The 19,376-nt window shown below is 59.1% G+C and overlaps 2 protein-coding genes across 2 annotated transcripts; both read left to right on the forward strand.

Moving 5' to 3' along the window:
- Positions 1–802: 802 nt before the first annotated feature.
- Positions 803–3,108, forward strand: ASB12 (ankyrin repeat and SOCS box containing 12; the record flags this gene model as incomplete). Its single annotated transcript, XM_082003966.1, is given in 3 exon segments — positions 803–1,134; positions 1,136–1,929; positions 2,975–3,108. Coding segments are annotated over 3 exon segments (1,146 nt in total). The 5' UTR covers positions 803–916.
- Positions 3,109–7,863: 4,755 nt separating this feature from the next.
- On the forward strand, positions 7,864–11,217 carry AMER1 (APC membrane recruitment protein 1; the record flags this gene model as incomplete). Its single annotated transcript, XM_082004166.1, has 1 exon — positions 7,864–11,217. The coding sequence occupies one exon, from the start codon at positions 7,864–7,866 to the stop codon at positions 11,215–11,217; it is 3,354 nt and encodes a 1,117-aa protein (XP_081860292.1).
- Positions 11,218–19,376: the final 8,159 nt, after the last annotated feature.

Genomic DNA, 19,376 nt, shown 5'->3' on the forward strand with positions numbered 1-19,376 from the left:
TTCCCGGCTGCTCAGGTGCCGGCCAGGGCATTGCATTCCGCGGCCGCCCGGCCACAGCGATGCCAGATCCTGCACCGAGTGCCTGGCAAACGTGTCGGGGTTTGGTCGCAGCTTGGCATCCCCTCGCCTTCCTCCCACCACCCCGTACCCCCCGCTATAAACATCCCCGACCCTTCTTGCAGCCACGCTCCTCGGGCTCGGGTAGGCAGGAGAGCGGAGAGGGTTTGCTGAATTCAAACACTGACGTCGTTTCAGGAGGGGCGATGCTGAAAGTCCTTAAACCAGCCACCCTCACATTCCCTTCATCTCTTTTGAAATCCAATCCCTTTAAAAAGTGGCAAGGTGTAAAAACATTGCCATGCTGCTGGCTCCTAAATTAAAACTCCTCCGAGTTTTCAGTGGGTCCCAAAGCACTTGGAAGTGCTGGTGCTGCTGAGGCTTCCAACAGAAGCCTTGGCCGATACGGAGCAGAGTTGATTCCGGGTATTTTCCAACGTGCTCTGTACTGACCCCCAGAGAACAGCTGGATGGGGTGACTTCTGAGGGTTTTGGGAAAATGGGTGGCTTCATGCACCAGTGGGGTGCAGAGTCTTTGCAAGAGCCTGTGGCCACCCAGGAGCCTTCCTGAGCTCAAGGGCTGAGTATCCCATGAGTAGTCCCATACCCCTTACTCAGGGGCTAGCAGTACAGCATTAAATAACTTAAAAACATAAAGTCTGTGAGCTTCCCCATGCAGTGTTAGAACTCCAACACCAGATTCACTTCTCTCAGCGCATTCTTGATCACAACAGTTTAAGGGGAGGTGGCCCATGTACATGCTACAGCAAGGACCTCCGTCTTTGCCGAAGGCCTTCACCAGCATGGATTTCCTCACCCATGGTGGCAGGGCGATAAGTGTCAGAAGCATCATAGTCCAATGTTATTTGTCTTTTTGTCGTTTGGTGGGGTTTTTTGGGGGTTGGTTTTTTGTTTTGGTTTGGTTTTTTTAGAATCTTCCTTAAATTGTGTATTAATAATAAAAAGATGGTGTTGGTGTCAGGGAGCTGGTTCTAACCTTGTGGTGATGTTGGTTTGGTTGTCCTGTAGATCTTTGGCTTTACCATTTATGATGAAAGCGGTACATGGGAGACAGACAAAAAATGAGCCTAATGGATATCACTAAAATGTTCTCCATGCTCCAGCCCAGAGAAGATGAAGAAGACAATGGAGAAAGCGAGGAGCTGAACCGAGCGGTATCTGAGGACGACTACCAAACCCTAGACCGCCTCTTGTCCCAAGACAGGTACAAGAGGTTCATCAACCACAGGAGTGGCTGGGGCGTACCCAGCACCCCGCTGCGCCTGGCCGCCACGTGGGGCCGTGTCAGGAGCGTGAAGGTCCTCTTGGCCCATGGGGCAGAGGTGGACAGCCTGGACGTGAAGGCTCAAACCCCACTCTTCATGGCGGTCAGCAATGGCCACCGGGAATGCGTGAAGGTCCTTCTGGATGCGGGGGCCAGCCCCGTCGGCAGCATCTACAACAACTGCTCACCGCTGCTCATCGCCGCGAGGGATGGGAATGTGGACATCCTGCAGCAGCTCCTGGACCACGGCGCGGAAACCAATGTTCAAGCGAGGCTGCCCGAGTGGGCTGCCAACTCGGTGGCTTGTTCCGGTCCCCTCTACCTCGCCGCTGCGTACGGGCACCTGGAGTGCTTTAAGATGCTGTTGCTTTACGGTGCCGATCCTGACTATAACTGCACTGAGGAGAGGGTGATCGCCCAGATCAAGGAGCCCAAGACTCTGCTGGAAACCTGCCTGAGGCATGGCTGCAGGAGTGAGTTCATCAAGCTGCTCATTGACTTTGGAGCCAACGTGTACTTGCCCAACGTCACGGTAGATGAGACGGCGCCCCACAGCGAGGGCCTGGAGCTGCTGCTGCAGGCGAGAGGTAACCTGCGTACGTGGCCCCAGGGCTGGAAACGAGCACTTATTTTGCTTGTTTGGGTGCAAGTTGCTTCAGATTCCCCTTCCCTTTAGCCCTGATTCTCAACAGCCTTACCCAGACTTTCCTACAAGCTTCGACTGCCTTTGCAGCATCACTTGAGCGCATGGGTCTCTCCAGTCTTAAACTCTTGAGTATTATCACTGTTTTACTTTGAACTCGTATTCCTCCCTCTCCCCCTATTATTGCTGTGTTCAGGCCAAAAAACCCCGAGTCTCCAATACTGAACACAGCAAGAGAAGAACATCACAAGGTTATGGAGAATAGGTCCACCACCAGTGACTAAACCTGATGGCTTAGATACACATGCTACCGCAGGAAACCCCTAAAACAAATTGCTGGGAGTTGGGGGAGAGTGTCATGGGATATATTGTCATATATTCTAATTAATATATATTCTAATAAATATATTCATGTCATATATTCTAATAAATATCCACCAAATATCCCCAGTTTCCACCGCTGGCTGCGGCTGGAGTCAGGCTACCGTGTTTTGGGTCTGGGGTGTGAGCTGGTGCAGCCACCACATGGTGGTTTTCCTCCCGCTTGGACTCCCCGCAGACTCTAGACACTTGCTGCAGAAGCTGCTCTCTGTGAGGGTCCTCGCTGTGGTCGGTGCTGGTCCGGAGCACGGGGGCATTTCCACAGCCTGGTTTTTCCACTTAATATAAATCTGTTGGGTTAAAGACTGTGTTTTTGCCATCCCCCTTCTTTCTGCTGCTCAGCTTTGGCTCTCCTGTATTGCCTATGTCCAGAAAAACCGCGCTGATTTCTGTCCAATAGCGGAAGATTTCCTCTCTGTTTGCCCAGCTCACGTGAAACGCACGCTGCAAAGCTTGTGGCCGAATACGCGACGTAAGCGGCCTTGGCAAAGATGTTTAGGTTAAGTCTATCGCTATCCCTTTGCTTAGGATAATGCCCAGGCTGGAAGGGAGCGGGGTTGTGCGTCTTGAAGGTGACCATCTCGTTTTTCCTCCCTCTCCTCACACAGCTCATCCCAAGTCCTTGATGTCTCAGTCCAGGCTGGCGATGCGATGCCTCTTAAGGCAGGCTGGCCGCCCGCACGCCCTCGGCGAGCTGGAGATCCCGACGGTGCTGGCGAACTACCTCCGACACCAGCCTTGAGGCACAGCCCGCCACGAGAGACACCTGCTCCATACACGCGTCGAGCACACGGATTAAAAGCCGCTCTGACGTCTGCGCAGCGCGAAAGCGCTGTGAATTCGTGGTCGCAAAGTAATTTTTGCTTACGAGGCGTCTCCAAAAAGCGGTGCCTGGGCAAAAAGGTGATAAGGGAAGGGCGGGGAAGAAAACAGAGGAGGCCTCAGCTCTGGCTCCGCAGGGCGATGGTAGAGCACGATCAGATTTAGCCAAGTTTGGCATTAAACCATTTTTACTGAAGGATTTCATACCTTTAACTGATGCTGGTTGGAGAAGGGGCTGGGAAAAGGCGCGCAGGGCAGAGGGAGAGGAGCGAAGGCTGCTTTTACCTCCTGCTCTCCTGGGGAAGAGCGGGAAGGAGGGAGGCAAGACCAGGCTTTGTGCCTGCGGGACTCCCCAGCAGTGTGGCCTCAGCTACCTCAAAAGCCCCCTTCCCAGGGAGGTTTTGAAGTGCCTCCTCCGTCCGGCAGCCCGGCCAGACTCCCTGACTCTCATTTCCCTGCCCCAGCTCTGTCTTTAAACATCATTTTACTTGCCTCAAAAGTGGCTCAAGTTGCTTTGTGTTTGGTTTTTTAAAATTAAAAATATTGCTAGTATTCTTATTAAACTATCGTGACCTCTTTGAAATATCCTTTAATGGGAAGAGCCTGGCAGCGCAGCTGGCATCGTTTGGAAGCGACGCAGGGAAATGCTGCAGCTGGGGAATTTCAGGCTGAACCTGGAGCGGGGCATCGCAGCAGCCGTGCTGCCCACCAGTCGCTCCCGCTCCGTGACCAGCGACGGGGACAACTCTTGGTGGTGGCTGCAGGAGCCTTGCTGCCTCTTCGCTCAGGCAGGAGCTGACGGAAAAACCACCCACGCTCTGGATTGCTTTTGGGATGCAGCAGAATACATCCCCTGTGGTTTAGGCCACCCTGCCCTCATTACGTCTCAAACAGGGGCAGAGGCACGTGGCCTTCGGGAGCGTCGAGGATTGCTCTTGGTAAAACACAGGCGTGTTTTGGCATTATTGATAGGCTTGTTTCAAATGTTGCGGAATGTGTTCATCAGGCTCTATTAAGGAGGCTGTGGGGCATCTCCTGAGGGGAGAATTAGGGCTTCGACTTAGCCTGGATAAGGCGTTGGGAACTACCCTGCGAGGAACAATGGTGTGAAGGCTGGGAAATGGGGCTGGGGGATCTAATGGGTCATGCTTTTCTCTAGCTCCCCTGCCCAAAGCAGCCACTTCTCCAGGGGGAGGTGGATTAATCCCTTGACCTCCACGGCAGCCACGCTGTAGCTGTCTTCTGCTGGGGAGTGCTGGTCTACCTGCACCTGGGCACGAAACCCCTGCTAGAAACCTGACGATTTCAACCTAAAATGCTCCAGCGTGCTGGGAAGCTTAATTTTATGGGGTCTTTGTAAAGCAATGACAAACGCAGGCTGTACCCTTGGGTCTTCCTCCTAAAGGGCCTGAGGTGGGCTTGTGCTCTGGTTTGTGCTGGCATCTTCCCCAAAATAACCCCTCTGACTTGGAGCCCCCAGCTGGGGGAGGCTGGCGGCGGCGATGGGGCTGGGAGCACCCTGCCCCGGAAGGGATGAAAAAATCTCATTTTGGGAGGAATGACCCTACGCAAGTGGCTCCAGCCAGCTGCTCCTCTCTTGTTTCTCCTTATTTTTAAGGTGTTTCCTTGAATTTCTGGCTCGTGGGGGCTCCATTTCCATTGGGGGGGGTGTTTTACCTACAAGTGGTCATGGGAGGCTCTGCCTGGTGTGAGCGGCCGGGAGGGATGCTCGGCTCCTTGCCCACAGGTTTCATTAAGCCCCAAAAATCGCCGGTTCTGCTCGCGGGGTGGAGTGCGGACTCGACCCGCGGCACGGCCGGGGAGCCGGCGGCCGGCCCGTCTCTCGCCCTGGCACGTACGTTTCTAATCCGCGCGGCGGATCGTTAAAACCCACCGCGCTGTGGTCCGTTGGCCTCCGTTTGTCCTCAGCCGCCACCGAGCAGCGTGGCAAAGGCAGGGCCTGCAGGCCCCCGCCTTAGCGCCCGAGCCGGGCTCGGTGCCCCTCTTGAAGCTCAACGGGGAGAGGTGCTGGGCCCGGTTCTGGGCTCCCCCGGAGAAGAGAGACATGGACACGCTGGAGAGAGGCCGTGGAGGTGGTGAAGGGGCTGGAGCACGGCGCGGGGAGGAAAGGCTGGTGCTGCGGCCCGTCGCAGGCTCGGGGACATCACCGGTGTGTGTAAGCGCGGGCCGAGGCTGGAGCCAAGCTGCCGCCCGTGGTGCCCAGCGCCGGGACCAACCGGCCACAGCAGCTGCCCCTGCCCCTCGGGAGCCGCCGCCTCGCTCCGCGGCCCCGCGCGGCTGGGAGCCGGGGGGGCTGTGGGCCGGGCAGCCCGCGGGCGGGCGCTGCGGGTTCTTCAGCCGCAGGGAGCGGGGGGGGCGGCGAGGAGGAGCCCCCCTGCAGTCACGCCGTTACGCCTCCGGTGTCGGTTTCCGCGCGCTGGAGGCGCCGAGGGTGTCTCCGCCGCTCGACGGCGGGTGGGAGCTGGCCGTGGGTGACGCGGTACCCGTGACGCCAGCGTGGCGTGGCGGCGGCCCAGGGTGTGACAGCAGCGCGCACAGCGGCGGCCTCACGGCGCCGCACTCGCTACCGCGGCACGCACGTGCGCTCACGCTGGCGCGCACACGTCACGGTCGCGCCTCTCCCCGCCCGCGGCGTCACTCGCCGTCACGTGAGGGCAGCACGCGCGCCGTGGCAGTGTCACACCCCCCCCCCCCGCGCGCGTGCGTGTGTCAGCACGCCACCCGCATTGCCAACCGTCACCCGCCGTGCACAGCGTCTCGCAGCCGCGTGTCCCCCTGTCACCCGTGGCCCCGCCGCGCGCCTGCCCCCCCACCCTCCCCGCCTGACGTCACAGCGGCCGCGCCGCGGAGGCCACGCCCCTCCGTCGCAGAGGCCCCGCCGCGGCCACGCCCCTCCTTCGCAGAGGCCCCGCCCCGTCGCGCCGCGCCGGGCGCAGCCGCTGACCGGCGGCCACTTGCCCGCGGCCTGGGCTGGCCCGGGCGGCCTGGGCCGGGCCGGGCTCCGCGCAGCCGGTGAGTGCTGGGGAGCGGGGCGAGCGGGGCCCCGCCGGGCCCGGGCCCGGGCCGGCCGCGGGGCTGGGGCTTGCGCCTCTTCCGCCTGCCGCTGTGACGGCCGCGCCGCCCCACGCGTGCTCCCGGGAGCGCCGGGGGGCCCGGCTGGGAGACGCGCGAGGCCGCGGAGGGAGGAGCTGTGGCCGCTCCGCTCGCCGGGCCGCCGCGACCCCGAGGGACCCGGACGGTGGGGGCCGCGGGCAGGGCCGCCCCACTCGCGAAAACCCCGTTTTCGCCTTTTATTGGCGGCTTTATTTTCCGAGCGGCTGTGACGGGCCGTGTGGCCGCGGCAGGGTCTGTCGATGCCAGCGCTGACGTGGAGCCGGAGCGAAATAATTTCCAAATTTGAATTCGTGAACTCCCGTTTCTCCTGCCCTTCACCACCGTCCCCCCCCCGCAGCAGTCCGTGGGCACAGAGGCACGCGTGTGACTCCCTCTCGGGCCTGTCTCGCCAGGCCCCTGCGGACAGGCTCCGGGCAGGCCCCGCCGGGCTCCGGGGGGGGCTTGGGCGGCCCCCGGGGCCCCGGCAGGATGCTCGGGCAGAGCTGGCGAAGCCCAGCGGGGCCGGAGGACGCCGGGGCTGGCCGTGACTTACAGAGGCAAAGCAGCGCTGCCGCCTTCCCCAGGCTTCGGGGGGGGGGGGGAATAAAATCTGAAATTGCAGGTTTGCTGTCGTGTTGCGGGAGCCAGAGGCCGTCGTTTGGGTGTATTTTTAACTCAGGGTCTCGCCGCCGAAAGCTTCAGCGGCCTCACACCCGTAAGAACTGAGCCTCGGGCATGGTAGCTCTGCAGCGCGTTACGGTTTTTATCGCATCTGCTTTCTCCAACCTCATCTCTGCAAAAGAAACGTTATTATTTTAGTTCTCCCCTTACCGACATCAATCCGGGATCAAATTTAAACCTGCCTCTCTGCTTCGGAGATAATCTGATCGGGGTAGTTCTTAGTGGATGTTTTTAATGCAGTTCTTTCTCGCTGGACAGATGATTTTAAAACCAATTGAAATCTCCTTAAAAAACCCATAAACGTAGTAAACTGCGTTCTTCCTGGGCACGTGCTTAGTGTCAGGGCTGCGTCTGGTTTGGCTCTCTGTCAAAAAGCCTCCCTGTAGCTTGGCATTAGGCCTGGGAGAGCTGGAAGTGGGGTTTGGCAGGCGTCGGTCCCTCTCCCCACCGGAGCAGCCCTCTTTCCCCGCTCAAAGGCGGCCGGTAACCGAACCCGCTGGCAAAAGGGCCGGGAAGCCGAAGGGGTCGGAGCGAGGTGGCTCAGGGGTCAGACCTGCCTGTCCCCGGGCGGCGGGGATGCTGCCGAATGGAGACTCGTGGTTTTCCTGCACACGCAAACTGATAAATTTAAGCATCGCGACTTTTTTGTGCCCGGTTTTAGGGAGCGGAAGGAGCCGAGCGGCTGTCGGAGGCTTTTGCAGCTCCGGTTCCAGCTGGCGACGAAGCTCTGCGCCTCGGGACGCCTGTGTCTCTGGCTTTGCACCGTCCCCTGCCGCCCCCTCACCTCTCTCCCCTTTCTCTTTGCTTTAGGCCGGCTGTGATGCTTTGATCTCTGCGCCCGGAAGAGGACTCTGCCACCAAAGTCATCGTTTCCAGCTAGATGCACCCGAACCGCCCAGCTGCCATGGAAACAGGCTGCGCGGAGGAGCCTGCCCGGAGCCGGGCGCAGTCGGTGGGCTGCGGGCAGCGGGAGGGGAGCGACCAGCGGCGGGAGGAGAACGGGGACCGGCCGCCCGAGTGGGGCGATGCCTCCGTTGCGGGTGCCGAGGCCCAGCAGCCTCAGCCGCCCCCCGGCAAGCTGAAGAAAACGGCTTTCAAACTGTTTGGAGGGAAGCGGAGCATCTGTACGCTGCCCAGTTTCTTTGGAGGCAGAAGCAAAGGCCAGGGGAAAGCGGCCTCTAAAAAGGGCCTCAGTAAATGTAAGACCCACGACGGGCTCAGCGCGGCTGCGTACGACAAGGGCGGCGGGGCGCAGTTGGAAAGCCCTTCGGAGGGGAGCAGGGACTCGCATCCCTGCCCTTTGCCGAGCTCCCAAAGCGCTCATTCGGCTGTAGACGCCGGCGCCAAGTTTGATTTCGGCCAGCAGGACAGCTCTCCGCCCGGGAGTATCGAGGGCTGTGAGAAGAAGCCCAATGGAGATAAATCCTCCTTTCCCAGACCCAAAAAAGGCCTGAAAGGGTTTTTTAACAGCATCCGGCGTCACCGGAAGAGCAAGGCTGCCGAGTGTGAGAAAGCAGAGCTCCCCGAGTGGACGGGGGATTCGGAGGAGGCCAGCAAAGCTCCTGGTGTGGAAGCAGAGAGCCGAGAGGCCGCTGGAGCAAGGGGCCTGGGACCGGTGCCTCTCGCCGCGGCCGGCCCGGGGAGCTCGGAGGATGACCGCTCAGTTGGCACAGCTGCCAACGGCGGCGAGGCTGCCGAGCCCGGCTGTCTCACTGCTGATGAAGGCAGCTCTGAGGGCGACGCAGCAGCGATGCCGGGGAAGAGGGACGTTCTGGATACGAAATCAGAGGCTGACGCTGTTGTCGGCGCGGAGTTTGACTGTGGCAACCTGCTGCTGGCCTTTCCTGAGGACTTCATGGACAATGACCCTCCCTGCCTACACTCTGGGGACCTGCTGAGCCTCATCTTAGGAGATGTCACGTCCCTGAAGAGCTTCGATTCCCTGACGGGATGCGGAGACGACATTGCTGAGCCCGACATTGCTGAGAGCACCATCTCTGTGGAGCGCAGCAGAGATGCTGCTAAACGGAGCTCCTGCCTGGTCACCTACCAGGGCGGTGGGGAGGAGATGGCCATACCCGAGGAGGCGGAGGAGTACCTCCACCAGATATGGAGCAGCAACACGGCAGGGGACAGCAGCTACGGAGCCCAGGTGTCGAGTAGCAGTTTGGAGACACAAGCCTCGCACGAGGTGGAAGCCCACCCCTACGTGGGGGACGCGGCGATGGACGTCGTTGACCTCCTGACGCCACAGAGTGACCAGCAAGAGTCCGCCCCTAATAGCGACGAGGGTTATTACGACTCCACCACGCCGGGGCCGGAGGACGAAGCTGGCGATGGGCTCGGTGAGATCAAGAAGGACCGTCTTCCCAGAGACAGTTACAGCGGAGATGCACTTTATGAGTTTGACGCGCTGATGAGTCCCTCTCACGGGGAGGAATCCCTGTTTGAGAGCAAAGTCTCACGCCCAGTGATCTTCAGCTACTTCTTGGATGTCTGCCTCCCCCCTGAGAAGAGCCTGATCCAGATGATGGATCAGAAGAGAGGGGTGATGGAAACGGAAGAAGAGCGGCTAGCGGCCATTCAGAAAGAGCTGCTGTACTGGGAGCTGCAGAGGGAACCGCTCTTGAAGCGACTTGATGTTGCCAGCAAGGAGAAGTGTCCCCAGGAAAAGCAGTGTGTTGAATGTAAAACTAGAGCAGCCAGCTCGATTGGCAAGAGTCAGAGTGGCCTTGGTAGCGAGCCGGTGGCCTCGCACGCCCCAAACAGGGGTGTGAATAGCGAGGTTTCGGTGGCTAGAGCTGAAAATCCAGAGTGGAGGGATTTTCCAGGGACTCTGTGTCCAGAAAACTGTTACAACAGCCAAAAAGCCCAAGGAAGTTGCCTTATTCAGCTCACGAGGAACAACCCAGGGTTCGATTCGGACCCAGACTGTGGGTTGTTTGGGGGCTCCATCCACGGCGGCGTAGCCCCAGCCCAGGCAGGGGTGTTCCCCAGCTACAGGCTCCCAGAGGACAAGCGTGGCGGCGGAGCGGAGACCACCACCGGCGAGCCCCAGGTGAGCCGCGAACGCGAGCCCGAGCACGCTGTGAGCTTCTCGCAAGCGCTGGTGGAGTTCGCCAGCAGCGGGACCCTCTTCTGCAGCCTCTCCGAAAGTCTGGGGAGCTCCACCTCCGGCTCTTCCTTCACCCAGAACCTCCCTGCCCTCCCCACCATGGTCACCTTCGACGTCGTCGACGTGGAGCAGGAAGGAGAAGGGGAGTGCGAGCAGCGTCCCGAGATGAACGCTGGCGAGGACATTGCCGAGGCCTTTGACGACGGCTACGGACGGAAAGAGTCGTTGGCTGAATGTGACGAGAGAATGTCCCCGGGGTACGCGCCGGGCTCCTTCCAGAGCTGCAACTGGGGCGTTGCCAGCCTGCCCCGCCACCTGCGCCTGCACGGGCTGAGCCCCTCCATGCCAGCACCGCTCTCCGTCGACCGGAGGAGCCGGTCACTGGACACGGAGAGCCTGGAGTTTGAGCTCGCTGACCTGCAGGTTGCCAAGAGCGGCCCTCAGCCGTGCCGGCTCTGGGCAAAGCGGGAGGGCGGCAGAAAGGACTCGGGCGGAGCGAGGAGGAGCAGGAGCGAGGAGGAGGGCGAGCTGGCGGCCCCCGACGGCGGGTCGAGCTGGCCGGGCCTGCAGCCCCTCCAGCACGACCGCGACGCGGCTGCCGGCGGGATGAAGCACTGGGCTTTCGCTCCGGCCGCCGCCATGGAGAGTGCCTGGGAGCCGCCGCAGCGGCCGGGCGCCGCGTCCCCTTTCCTGTCCCTTTCCTGCAGCGTCGCCGGAGAGGCTCCGGACAGGCGGCCCCAGGAGCCGGAGCTGAACCGGCACCCACTCAGGCCCTCCAATTTACCTCTGCAGCCCGAGGCGAGGCGGTGCCGGGAGGCGGCCGCTTCCTACGGGTACCAGGGAGAAGTCGCCGCCAAAAAGCTGGCCCGCCTGTTACCCTTGGGAGAAACCGAGCCCGAGCCGCCCCCGAGCTTTAGTTTTGCTTGCTCCCCGGAGAAACGTGCCAAGTGCAAGCCCGTCGGCATCGCCCAGGGCATGCCTCAGCATCCCGCCGGCGGCACCGACGCCATAAAAAGCCCGGAGCGCTGCGGAGAGCCCCTGAAGGGCAGAGCCGCCCCCGGGCACGCGCTGCCCGCCGGCTGCCGGAGCACCGCCGTGAATGTCGCCGAAGCCAAATAGCTGCTCTGGGGAGGGTGGGAAAAGGGTTGCAAAAGTGCAGGGAGGGGGAAAAATCAACATTAACGAGCAGTTCGTGAGCGACTTGAATTTAGACCTGGACTGATAAGGTTGAGCTCCTCTCCTGCAGCCATGGTACGTGGGTCTCGCCGGGGCAGATGCTCTGGCGGGCTTCCGAGCCGTCTCCGGCATTCGTACGTTAACGCTGAGGCACTTTCTTGTTTTCCAGCGCGAGCCGCCGTGCTCTCGAACGCCAAGCGCGGTAGCGGCTCCCGGCGCTGCTAGAATAAAAGCTGGGAACAGACCCGTTGCTAGCGCGGCAGGTTTGGGTTTTTTCTGCAGGCTTGGAGCTGGGGGAAGAAGCCCTGGGGAAACCCTTGAGAGAAACTGGGTTTTTTCTTCCTCTTCTCGGTGAAAGGTTTTGGTTCAGACTCGCTTTGAGTGTCTTCCATCCCGGTTTCGGTTTGGGGAGGCTGGGACGAAGGATGCCGGCGATTTCCAGAGCGAGGACGGGAGGCGAGTCAGCTGAAAGGGAACTTTGCAGTAACCTTTTTATTTATTTATTCCACCCCGCCTTGCCCCAGAGGAAAGCAGGAGCTTTTGTGTGCGTGCCGATGACATTTTCCAGGTCTAGTTTTAATTTGCTCGAAGATGCCGCGCTCGGGGAGATGTGCTGTCGATGGTGTCCCTTTTAAGAACAAAGTGTCGGTCCCTTCTTTGTCGTGGTCTGTCTTCATGGTGCGTAATTCCCGGTTGAACCCTTTCCCGTGCTTTGTCCCGCGCTCCTCGCCTCTCCTGGGCCATGGGCACGCGGACGAGGGCTTCGAAATAAGCTCAGTTTGCGTCGTGCCTGTAGCTGCGAAGTTGCAGATGCTGTTACTTTCTTCAAAAGGAAGTTTTGTGGGTTGTGGTTTTGTTTGTTTGGGTTTGTTTTTTTTTTTAAATTATTTTACAGCTGTTTTCTTTGCATAAACTCATACGAGGAAAATATTCTGTTAATTGGAATACAGGATGTAACGCAGCCTAAATTAGGCTTCACGTCTTCTTCCTCCTAACTGGAGGGAACAAAAAAGCTGGAGGTTGCTGCAGGTTTGTGATTTCTTTTTCCTCCTTGAAGGAGCGTGGAGGAGGGACACGAGCTGAGGAGACAGACTTTGTCCGAGGAGGTCGTATGAGCTCCTGGAAGCATCTGTTTCGGGCCGTTGGTCCTCGAGGCGTCTCCCGTGTCCTCCGTGATCTCAAACACGCTTTTCTCTAAACCAAACCTCCCTGTCCGTGACTTCCAAAGCTTCTCCTCCTTCTGTCCAAGCTCCGTATTCTGATTTTTTCATTCAGTTACCGATGACGATTTTTCTTTCTCCCCTTCCCCGAGTTGCCCCTTTTCTGCGTTTCGTTGCAGCAGAGTTTGTAGCATTAAAAAAAAGTATTCACGGCGTGGAAATAGCGGAGTTTTTCTCCCATCTCGGAGCAAGGTGCGGGGCGAGGGGCGGCTCTGCCCAGCCCCAGCCCGCTTTTCCTGCCGCCTCCAGCCCGCGGCGTGGAAATCCTCTGCCGCGCTCTCAACCCGCGGCCCCGTACGGATGTGGCTCCGGTTGGAAACGCCGGCAGCTCCCCGGCGTCGCTGTATCGACAGGCACAAGGAGCCGGTTGGGGTTTGGTGGGTTTTTTTGCCCCCAGGCAAAATGAGGTCCCGGTATTTCTTTTCAAGAAGAGACTCCGTAGCGTCCTGTCCTGGTATATCCCTGAAGGAGCAGGGAGAGGCGAGGCCAGGCTTCGCTTGCCCGCGCTGTGACTTACTTACGTGCTTTTTTTCCCTTTCCTGAGCAGAATGCTGAGGCTGGACTAGACCCATCTGCGTATCCGTGGGCTTAAACCTTAATTTTTTCAGCGTTTTCCTAGCGGTACTGCTGCAGGGAGCTACCGCCGCAACGGTGCCGCGTTTTTCCTCCCGTCCCGCCGCGCAACCGGTGAGGATTTCGTAGGACAAACGCGGCTCTTGATGCCGCTCCCCTCGCCTCCGAGGTTGCGAGTGCGGTCTCCCCTCGTTAGCGCGGCGCGTGAGCGTCTGCTAACGAACGTTGCCTGATCGGAACGGGCTCCCCGCTCGCCCGGAGCGAGGGCAAGGGCCGGGTCTCGGCGCTGCACATCTTGCCGCCGCTCACAAAGTAAAAACCACGAGCAAATGCTGCCGGTGACGCCGTTGGCGTCACGCAGACGGGCGCTCACCGTAATCGCTTGGCCTGAGCAGCAGCCCCTTACTGTTCGGTTTTGGTTGGGTTTTCTTTTAATTACAGTTTTGTTTTAGCGCGTCACCAAAGGCGTCTCGCGGGTTAAGGGGGTTTCGCGTAGCGTTTTGTTGAGACACGGTGCAGCCTTTGCCAAAGTCTTGGTGAGGTGTGAAAGCGTCTCGGTGCTAAAATGAATGTTCCGTTGCAAACGCATGTCTCTAGGAATAATTCTTCTGGTTGTAGGTACGTAACGGAAAGGCGTAGTGAAAACAGCTTCTAGACTCGAATGTGTGAAAGCAATACAGCCAAGACTTGATAATCTGACTTTACACCAAAGGTTTCTCCTCTTCGTTTGATGTGAACTAAAGGAAGCAAATATCCATTGATTGAAAATGAGTTTTCTAAAAGCATTTTTGGAGCTAATTTGCTGGGTTATTGGTGCGTTCTGCCCCATTAACCCAAAGAAATAAGAATTTTCAATGCGCTAACTCAGCCCGTGAATTACCACTGCTGTAGAGAGATTGGATTTCCCTGCCTAATGTACTGCTCTTCCTCAAATCCCCGTCTGTCCCAGGATAAACAGGACCAGATCTTCAGGTCTTGATCTGGATCAAGCCGTTAGTCAAACACTGCCTTACCCAAGGAACTCCAATTTGAGAGCGGCCATTGAGGCTTTTTATGAAAAAGGGCTTCCGAACCAGAAATAAGTCAGAAGAGTCGGGAATGGCAGTTTGCCGTGCCAAAATACTAAGGAAAAACTCCCCTCGAGGGACTCGCCTGAATACGTCCCTTCCAGGGAAGGTCTCGCCTCAAAGCGATGATTTATGGCTGTTGACTTGCGATGAAACCGCTGACGTTCGGGTCAGTCTACCAAGTAATTCTGTATTGCATTTGGGGGACTTGTGTTGTTGTTGTTTTTATACACATAAGAAAATGGTCGATTTTATCTATTTTTGTATAGTTTTGCATTTTATATTCACAGGGAAATTTTATGGACTGTTCTTTTACTCGTCTGCGTTGTCTTTTAAAGTGGTGTGGTTTACCGTTCCGATGGAGAAAAGGCAATTATTGCTGCTGCCGCCCGTGCAATGCGAGGCAACCACCTCGCTCCCCGCGTCCTCCTGCAGCGCGCCGTTCCGCTTCGCACCCAGGGCCAGCTCTGAAACCGGCAGGTTACCGATACACACACGCTCTTTCTGCGGGCACCGCTGGGACGTCTTTAAATACTGCTTTGTCACACTCGCCAGCTGTTATTGCTCTTTTTGGGGGGGGGGTTTTTTTTTTTTTTTTTTTAGAGCTTTGTTTTTTGTCTGAATTTGTGGACTTCGGTGATTTCTCCCTGAAAGTATTGTTGACTGTCTTTAACCTAGAAAACGGCAGATTTCAGTCGGGGCTTTCCCTTCTGGGTGCTTAAATGATTTTATCCAAAACTGGGGCTTTCCCGCGCTCCCCGGGCAGGAGATGCTGTCGGCTGGCGCGTGGCGATGCTCTCGAAACCGGTGAGAATTTTCCTCTCCCCTTGGTGCTCCCTGGCCGGGCTGGGAGCTCGGCTTTCGCCCTTGCGCAGGCAGCATCGCCTGCTCCGTGGCTGGAAATGGCTCTGCGAATGATCCCGGGACGAGCGGGGCTTTCCGACGTCTCCTCCGCGCCCGGCGGGAGCCCGGGGCGCTCCGCGTCGCCCGCAAAGCGTCTCCCCGCAACGGTGCTGCCCCGAACCGTGGGATCGGCCAGGCGAGGAGAGCTTCTGGTAAGCTGAACACCCCACAGCGGCTGATGTGGCTCTTCTTGCTTTGTGGCTTTGGGTTTTTTTTTTTTTAATTTAGTTGACGGAATATGCTGCTTTGTTTGCTCGGCTCGGTAGGAGTTGTGCCCCCGCAGAGTCTGCGACCCCGCGCGGGCTGTAAGGGCTGAAGCAACTTCTCCGCAGAAGGCCGCGGCGATTCACGGCGCAGGCAAGACCAATGTCAAGCAGTGACGTGCAAAAGGAAAATTAAATGTTTTAAAGCGAAAAGATTACAGCCGAAAGCGAATTTTTTCCCCTTCTACCCCCCGCCCCCAACGCCGGCAGAGACGGCGGTTGCCGCTGAGACATTTGGCTCTGCATAGATTTCTTTTTTTTGTCTTTTAATTAAATAGCTCTTCACCTAACAGTGCTTTTAAAAATTTTTCTTACGTGGAAACCCACGGGGACTGGATGAGCAGGTCGCTCAGCAAACATTCCCGCGGCGCTCGGACCCGCGCCGCGTTTCACATTCCCTCTGCCCCTTAACTTTGCGGCTCCCTCCCTCCCTTTGCTGCTCTCCGCCCCGGCGCTGAGTCGTCCTGCAAGCTACGGTCGGGTGAAGTGCTACATTAAAATCTAGAAAACCCCCTCAGCTCTAAAGGAAAAAAATGCATTGGCCCTCGCCGCGGGTCGCCCCGAGCTTCCGCTCCGCCGTCCCGCCGCGCGCAGGCGGCGGAGCTGGTCTGCCGGCGCCCTGGGAGTGGAGGCGGCTCCTCCCAGGTGACCAACTTGTCTGGATTTTGGGGTTTTTTCCGTTTTCGTTCTGGTCTCATCGCCACTAGTCCTTATACTTTTTACTGTGTTGATTGTGTTTCAAAATGGATGTTCCTTTCACTGAATTCTAATGAATAAACTTCGGATTTTTAGAGAACGTTGGGTTTCACTTGTGGATTTTTTTTTTTCCCCCTGCTTATTTTATGCTTGATTTAATCTTTTTCTTTCCGCTCCCCTCCTACCTCTTGGTTAGTGGCAAGTGAAGTGGCTTTTTTCAACGGCAGACGGCAACAGGAGAGATGCTTTAGAGAGCACAGCACGCCGCTGCTCCGTAACACGCTCCTTGGCCGAACCCCGCGCCATTAACCCAACCCCGCGAAATACCCAGCGTTCGCTCGCGGCACCAGCTCCCAGAGTCACATTTTTCCTCCTCGTTTCTCATGCTCCGCTGGCGCCGGGCTGAGCGGTGGCCAGGGCTGAGGTGGGTGACGGGGAGCGCAGAGGTCGCGCGGCTCCGAGTTAATGAAGCGTCGCTGGCCGGGCGCGTCCCCGCGAGGAGCCGGGCTGGACCTCGCCGGGCTCCTTCCTTTTCAGCCAAATTTATTGTAACAGAGGAATTCCGGCGGCATCCACGGGAGCAGGAAAACCGCTGACGGCTTTCACCGGTAGGTTCCTTGGTATAGAAGAGAAGGGGTTGAAGGCACGGTTTGAATTTGGGTTTTTATTGTGCAATAAGCCTTTCTAAGGGGATTTACCGGCGTTATTATTCCATAGCATTAGTTTCCCGGGCTGTTAGTTTCTCCGGGCTGTGTCTCTGCTGCAGCCCTGTATCCCGGCCCCCCCGGGGTCCCCTGGGGCAAAGGCACGTGCTCGCGGGCACGGCTGGGAACTGCGCCTTCCCCCGGCTAATAGCTGATAAACAGCTGATCCCTCCGATGGCTTTTAATTAACGGCCCCTCCAGCGTCGCTTCGGGCGATGGGGTGCTCGGAAGCGCGTAGCTGGGGCGAGGAAGCGCGTGGCCGAGCGCGGGACGGGGCAGGGCGCGGGGCCGAGCCGAGGCGCCCGCCCTTCCCCGTGCTCCTGTTCAATGGAAACCCATCTTGCGGCGTCGCTCCCGCTTCACGCTCCTCCTCCGGCTCTTCAGCGCCCGACCCGGCTGATGTCAGTGCTGGATTTCGGAAGGAAAAACTGAAACAAGATTTGGGGGAGACGGGGCTTTTGCCCCAGCCAAACGCTTCTATTTATGACAGCAGCCTCTCGGTTTGCCGCAGCACCGCCGCGGCAGTGACGGTGGGTATCTTGGTAAGGACGCTGCGGGTGCCAGGAGCACCCTTCCCAGCCGGCCTGCTCCGAGCGCCACCGGAGAGCTCGCCGTCGATCCCGGCCGTAGCTCGGACGCTGCTTTACACCTTCCTCGGGTACCTCCCACGCTTTCAAAATGCGTCAAAGGGCCCAGAAAGAAGAGTCCCGCTTCCCCTCCCTCCTTTCCTCGGGCAAAAATTGGGTTCGTAAAAAGCTGTAATTATCTGTAACGCCTGATGAGCTGCTGCCTTAATGAGCCGGAGCGGCCACGGAGCGAGCCCCGGCTGCGAGGCGGGTGCCCTGGGGATCCTTCCTCCTGTCTGACTCCATCCGTTGCAGATTCCCGGCCACCCGTCAGGCTGGAGGGGAAGGGCAAACCTCTGCTGCGGCGTTCGGGGTTCGCGAGGAACCGGGGTGCGTATCGCCTGTCCCGCTCCTTGCGCTGCCCCAAACCGCCTTAGACGGGAGCGTCCTCTCTGAAAATGGTGACTTCTCTTGTAACGCTCCGCTCAAAGCCCCCTCTCTGCGGCCCGTGCCTTCCCCGCCGTTGCTCCTCGGAGGACTTTCCCGTGCCAAGCCTAAATCCTTCGGTATTTTACTTCTAGGTGCAAACAGGCTGTATCACGGCCACCGATTACGCCCGTGGGCCACCAGATGCAGCTGGGCATCGGCTATCGGGGCAAGCGCCCGGTGCCAGGCTCGGCAGAGCCACCATCCGCTGTCTTGCCCGGCCGTAGACGCCTGTAGCCGCTGAAGAGGGCAGAGGGCAGGCGCCGGCTGCCGCTGATTGATGAGCTCCAGCTATTTCCCTTCATTTTAAAGACGAGCGGAGGTCTGGAAGGTAACGGGCTGGGAAAAATGAAAGGTGGAGCCGGCTCGGCACAGCCGGGACGGTCCCGGGGTTCCTGTCCTGGGTACGTGGCGACGCCCCGGCATCGCCGCACCAACCAGGTTTGGGGGTTTCTGGCGTCGCCGCGGGGCTCTGGGTCCCCGACGGCTCAGCCCCCAGGTCCTGTTGCCGTCTGCGGGGCGGCCGGGTGCCGCTCGCTAGCCTTTCTTGCTTGATAGAAAGGAGAAGGGAAGGGGGAATTAGGCCAAAAGGAAAGGTTGCCGAGCGGGCGTCCCGGCCGCTTTGGGCAGGGAAAATTTCACAGCAGCAGCCAGAGCAGCCTCCGCTCCTCCTGCTCGCCCAAAACCGGCCGCTGGGGCCAGGCAGGCTTTCCCCGAGCAGCGGGCTCCCCCGGAGCGGGGGCGGACACGGGGTTCGGGGCAGCCAGCGCCTGGGAAGGAGCTGGGGAGCGGGTAGGAGAGCTCGGCTTTTGGGAATACTCCTCGGCATCAGCAAAGCAAGGGGCTGCAGGTGCTCGGGACCACCCCCTGCCCTCCCCGAATGGCTTTTCTAACCAAAATCCCGCTCTTCGCGGGCATCGCATCCATCCGTGGGGGTTTTTGGACCAGTTTTGATGCTGGGCTGACCTCTAAGGGAGAGCTCCGTTATTGCAGTTATTGGGCTGGAGCCGGGTCTCCCCCAGAGTCCTCCCGAAAGCCCGGGGGCTTGGGGCGCTTGCTGGGGACACGCCGGGGGGAACGCGGAGGCGAGCTGGAGCTTCACGCTTCCGTGCGTCCGGCCGCCCTCGGTCCCCCGAGCTTCCAGCCTCGGCAGCGCCGAGTCGTAACCCTGCGGCGAGGCCCGCGGCACCCTATGAACTGCGATAGCCGGGCTCCCTCGCGCCGCACGGGCACGCGCCTGCGGGCTTGGCAGCGCCGTCGGCCGGATGCCCACCTCGGCGTGGGTCTACTCCACCCACCTGGGCTTCCTTACGGGTTTCTCCATTTTTCCCCATTTTCTGCCCCCCTATTTTCCCACCGAGTGAAGAGACGCGAGGGCAGGGGAGGGTTTGGGCACCGAGATGTCTGGTCGCTCTCGTGGGGACGCGGCAGCGGCTCTGCGCCGCGCACACGGGACGAACGCGCCAGCGCCGCGTGCCGCCGGCGAAAAGCCGTTGTCACCTCCGAGCCACACGCGTTGGCATTTTCACCGTCCCTCATCAAAGCCACACAAAAAAAAAAGGAGATACAAAACCCCCAAGGGCCCTTGGCAGTTTACGTCTGTCTTTACGGGAGAGCTGGGGAG

Source organism: Phaethon aethereus, assembly GCF_964289735.1.
Source record: "Phaethon aethereus genome assembly, chromosome: 10".
NCBI classification, from domain to species: domain Eukaryota; kingdom Metazoa; phylum Chordata; class Aves; order Phaethontiformes; family Phaethontidae; genus Phaethon; species Phaethon aethereus.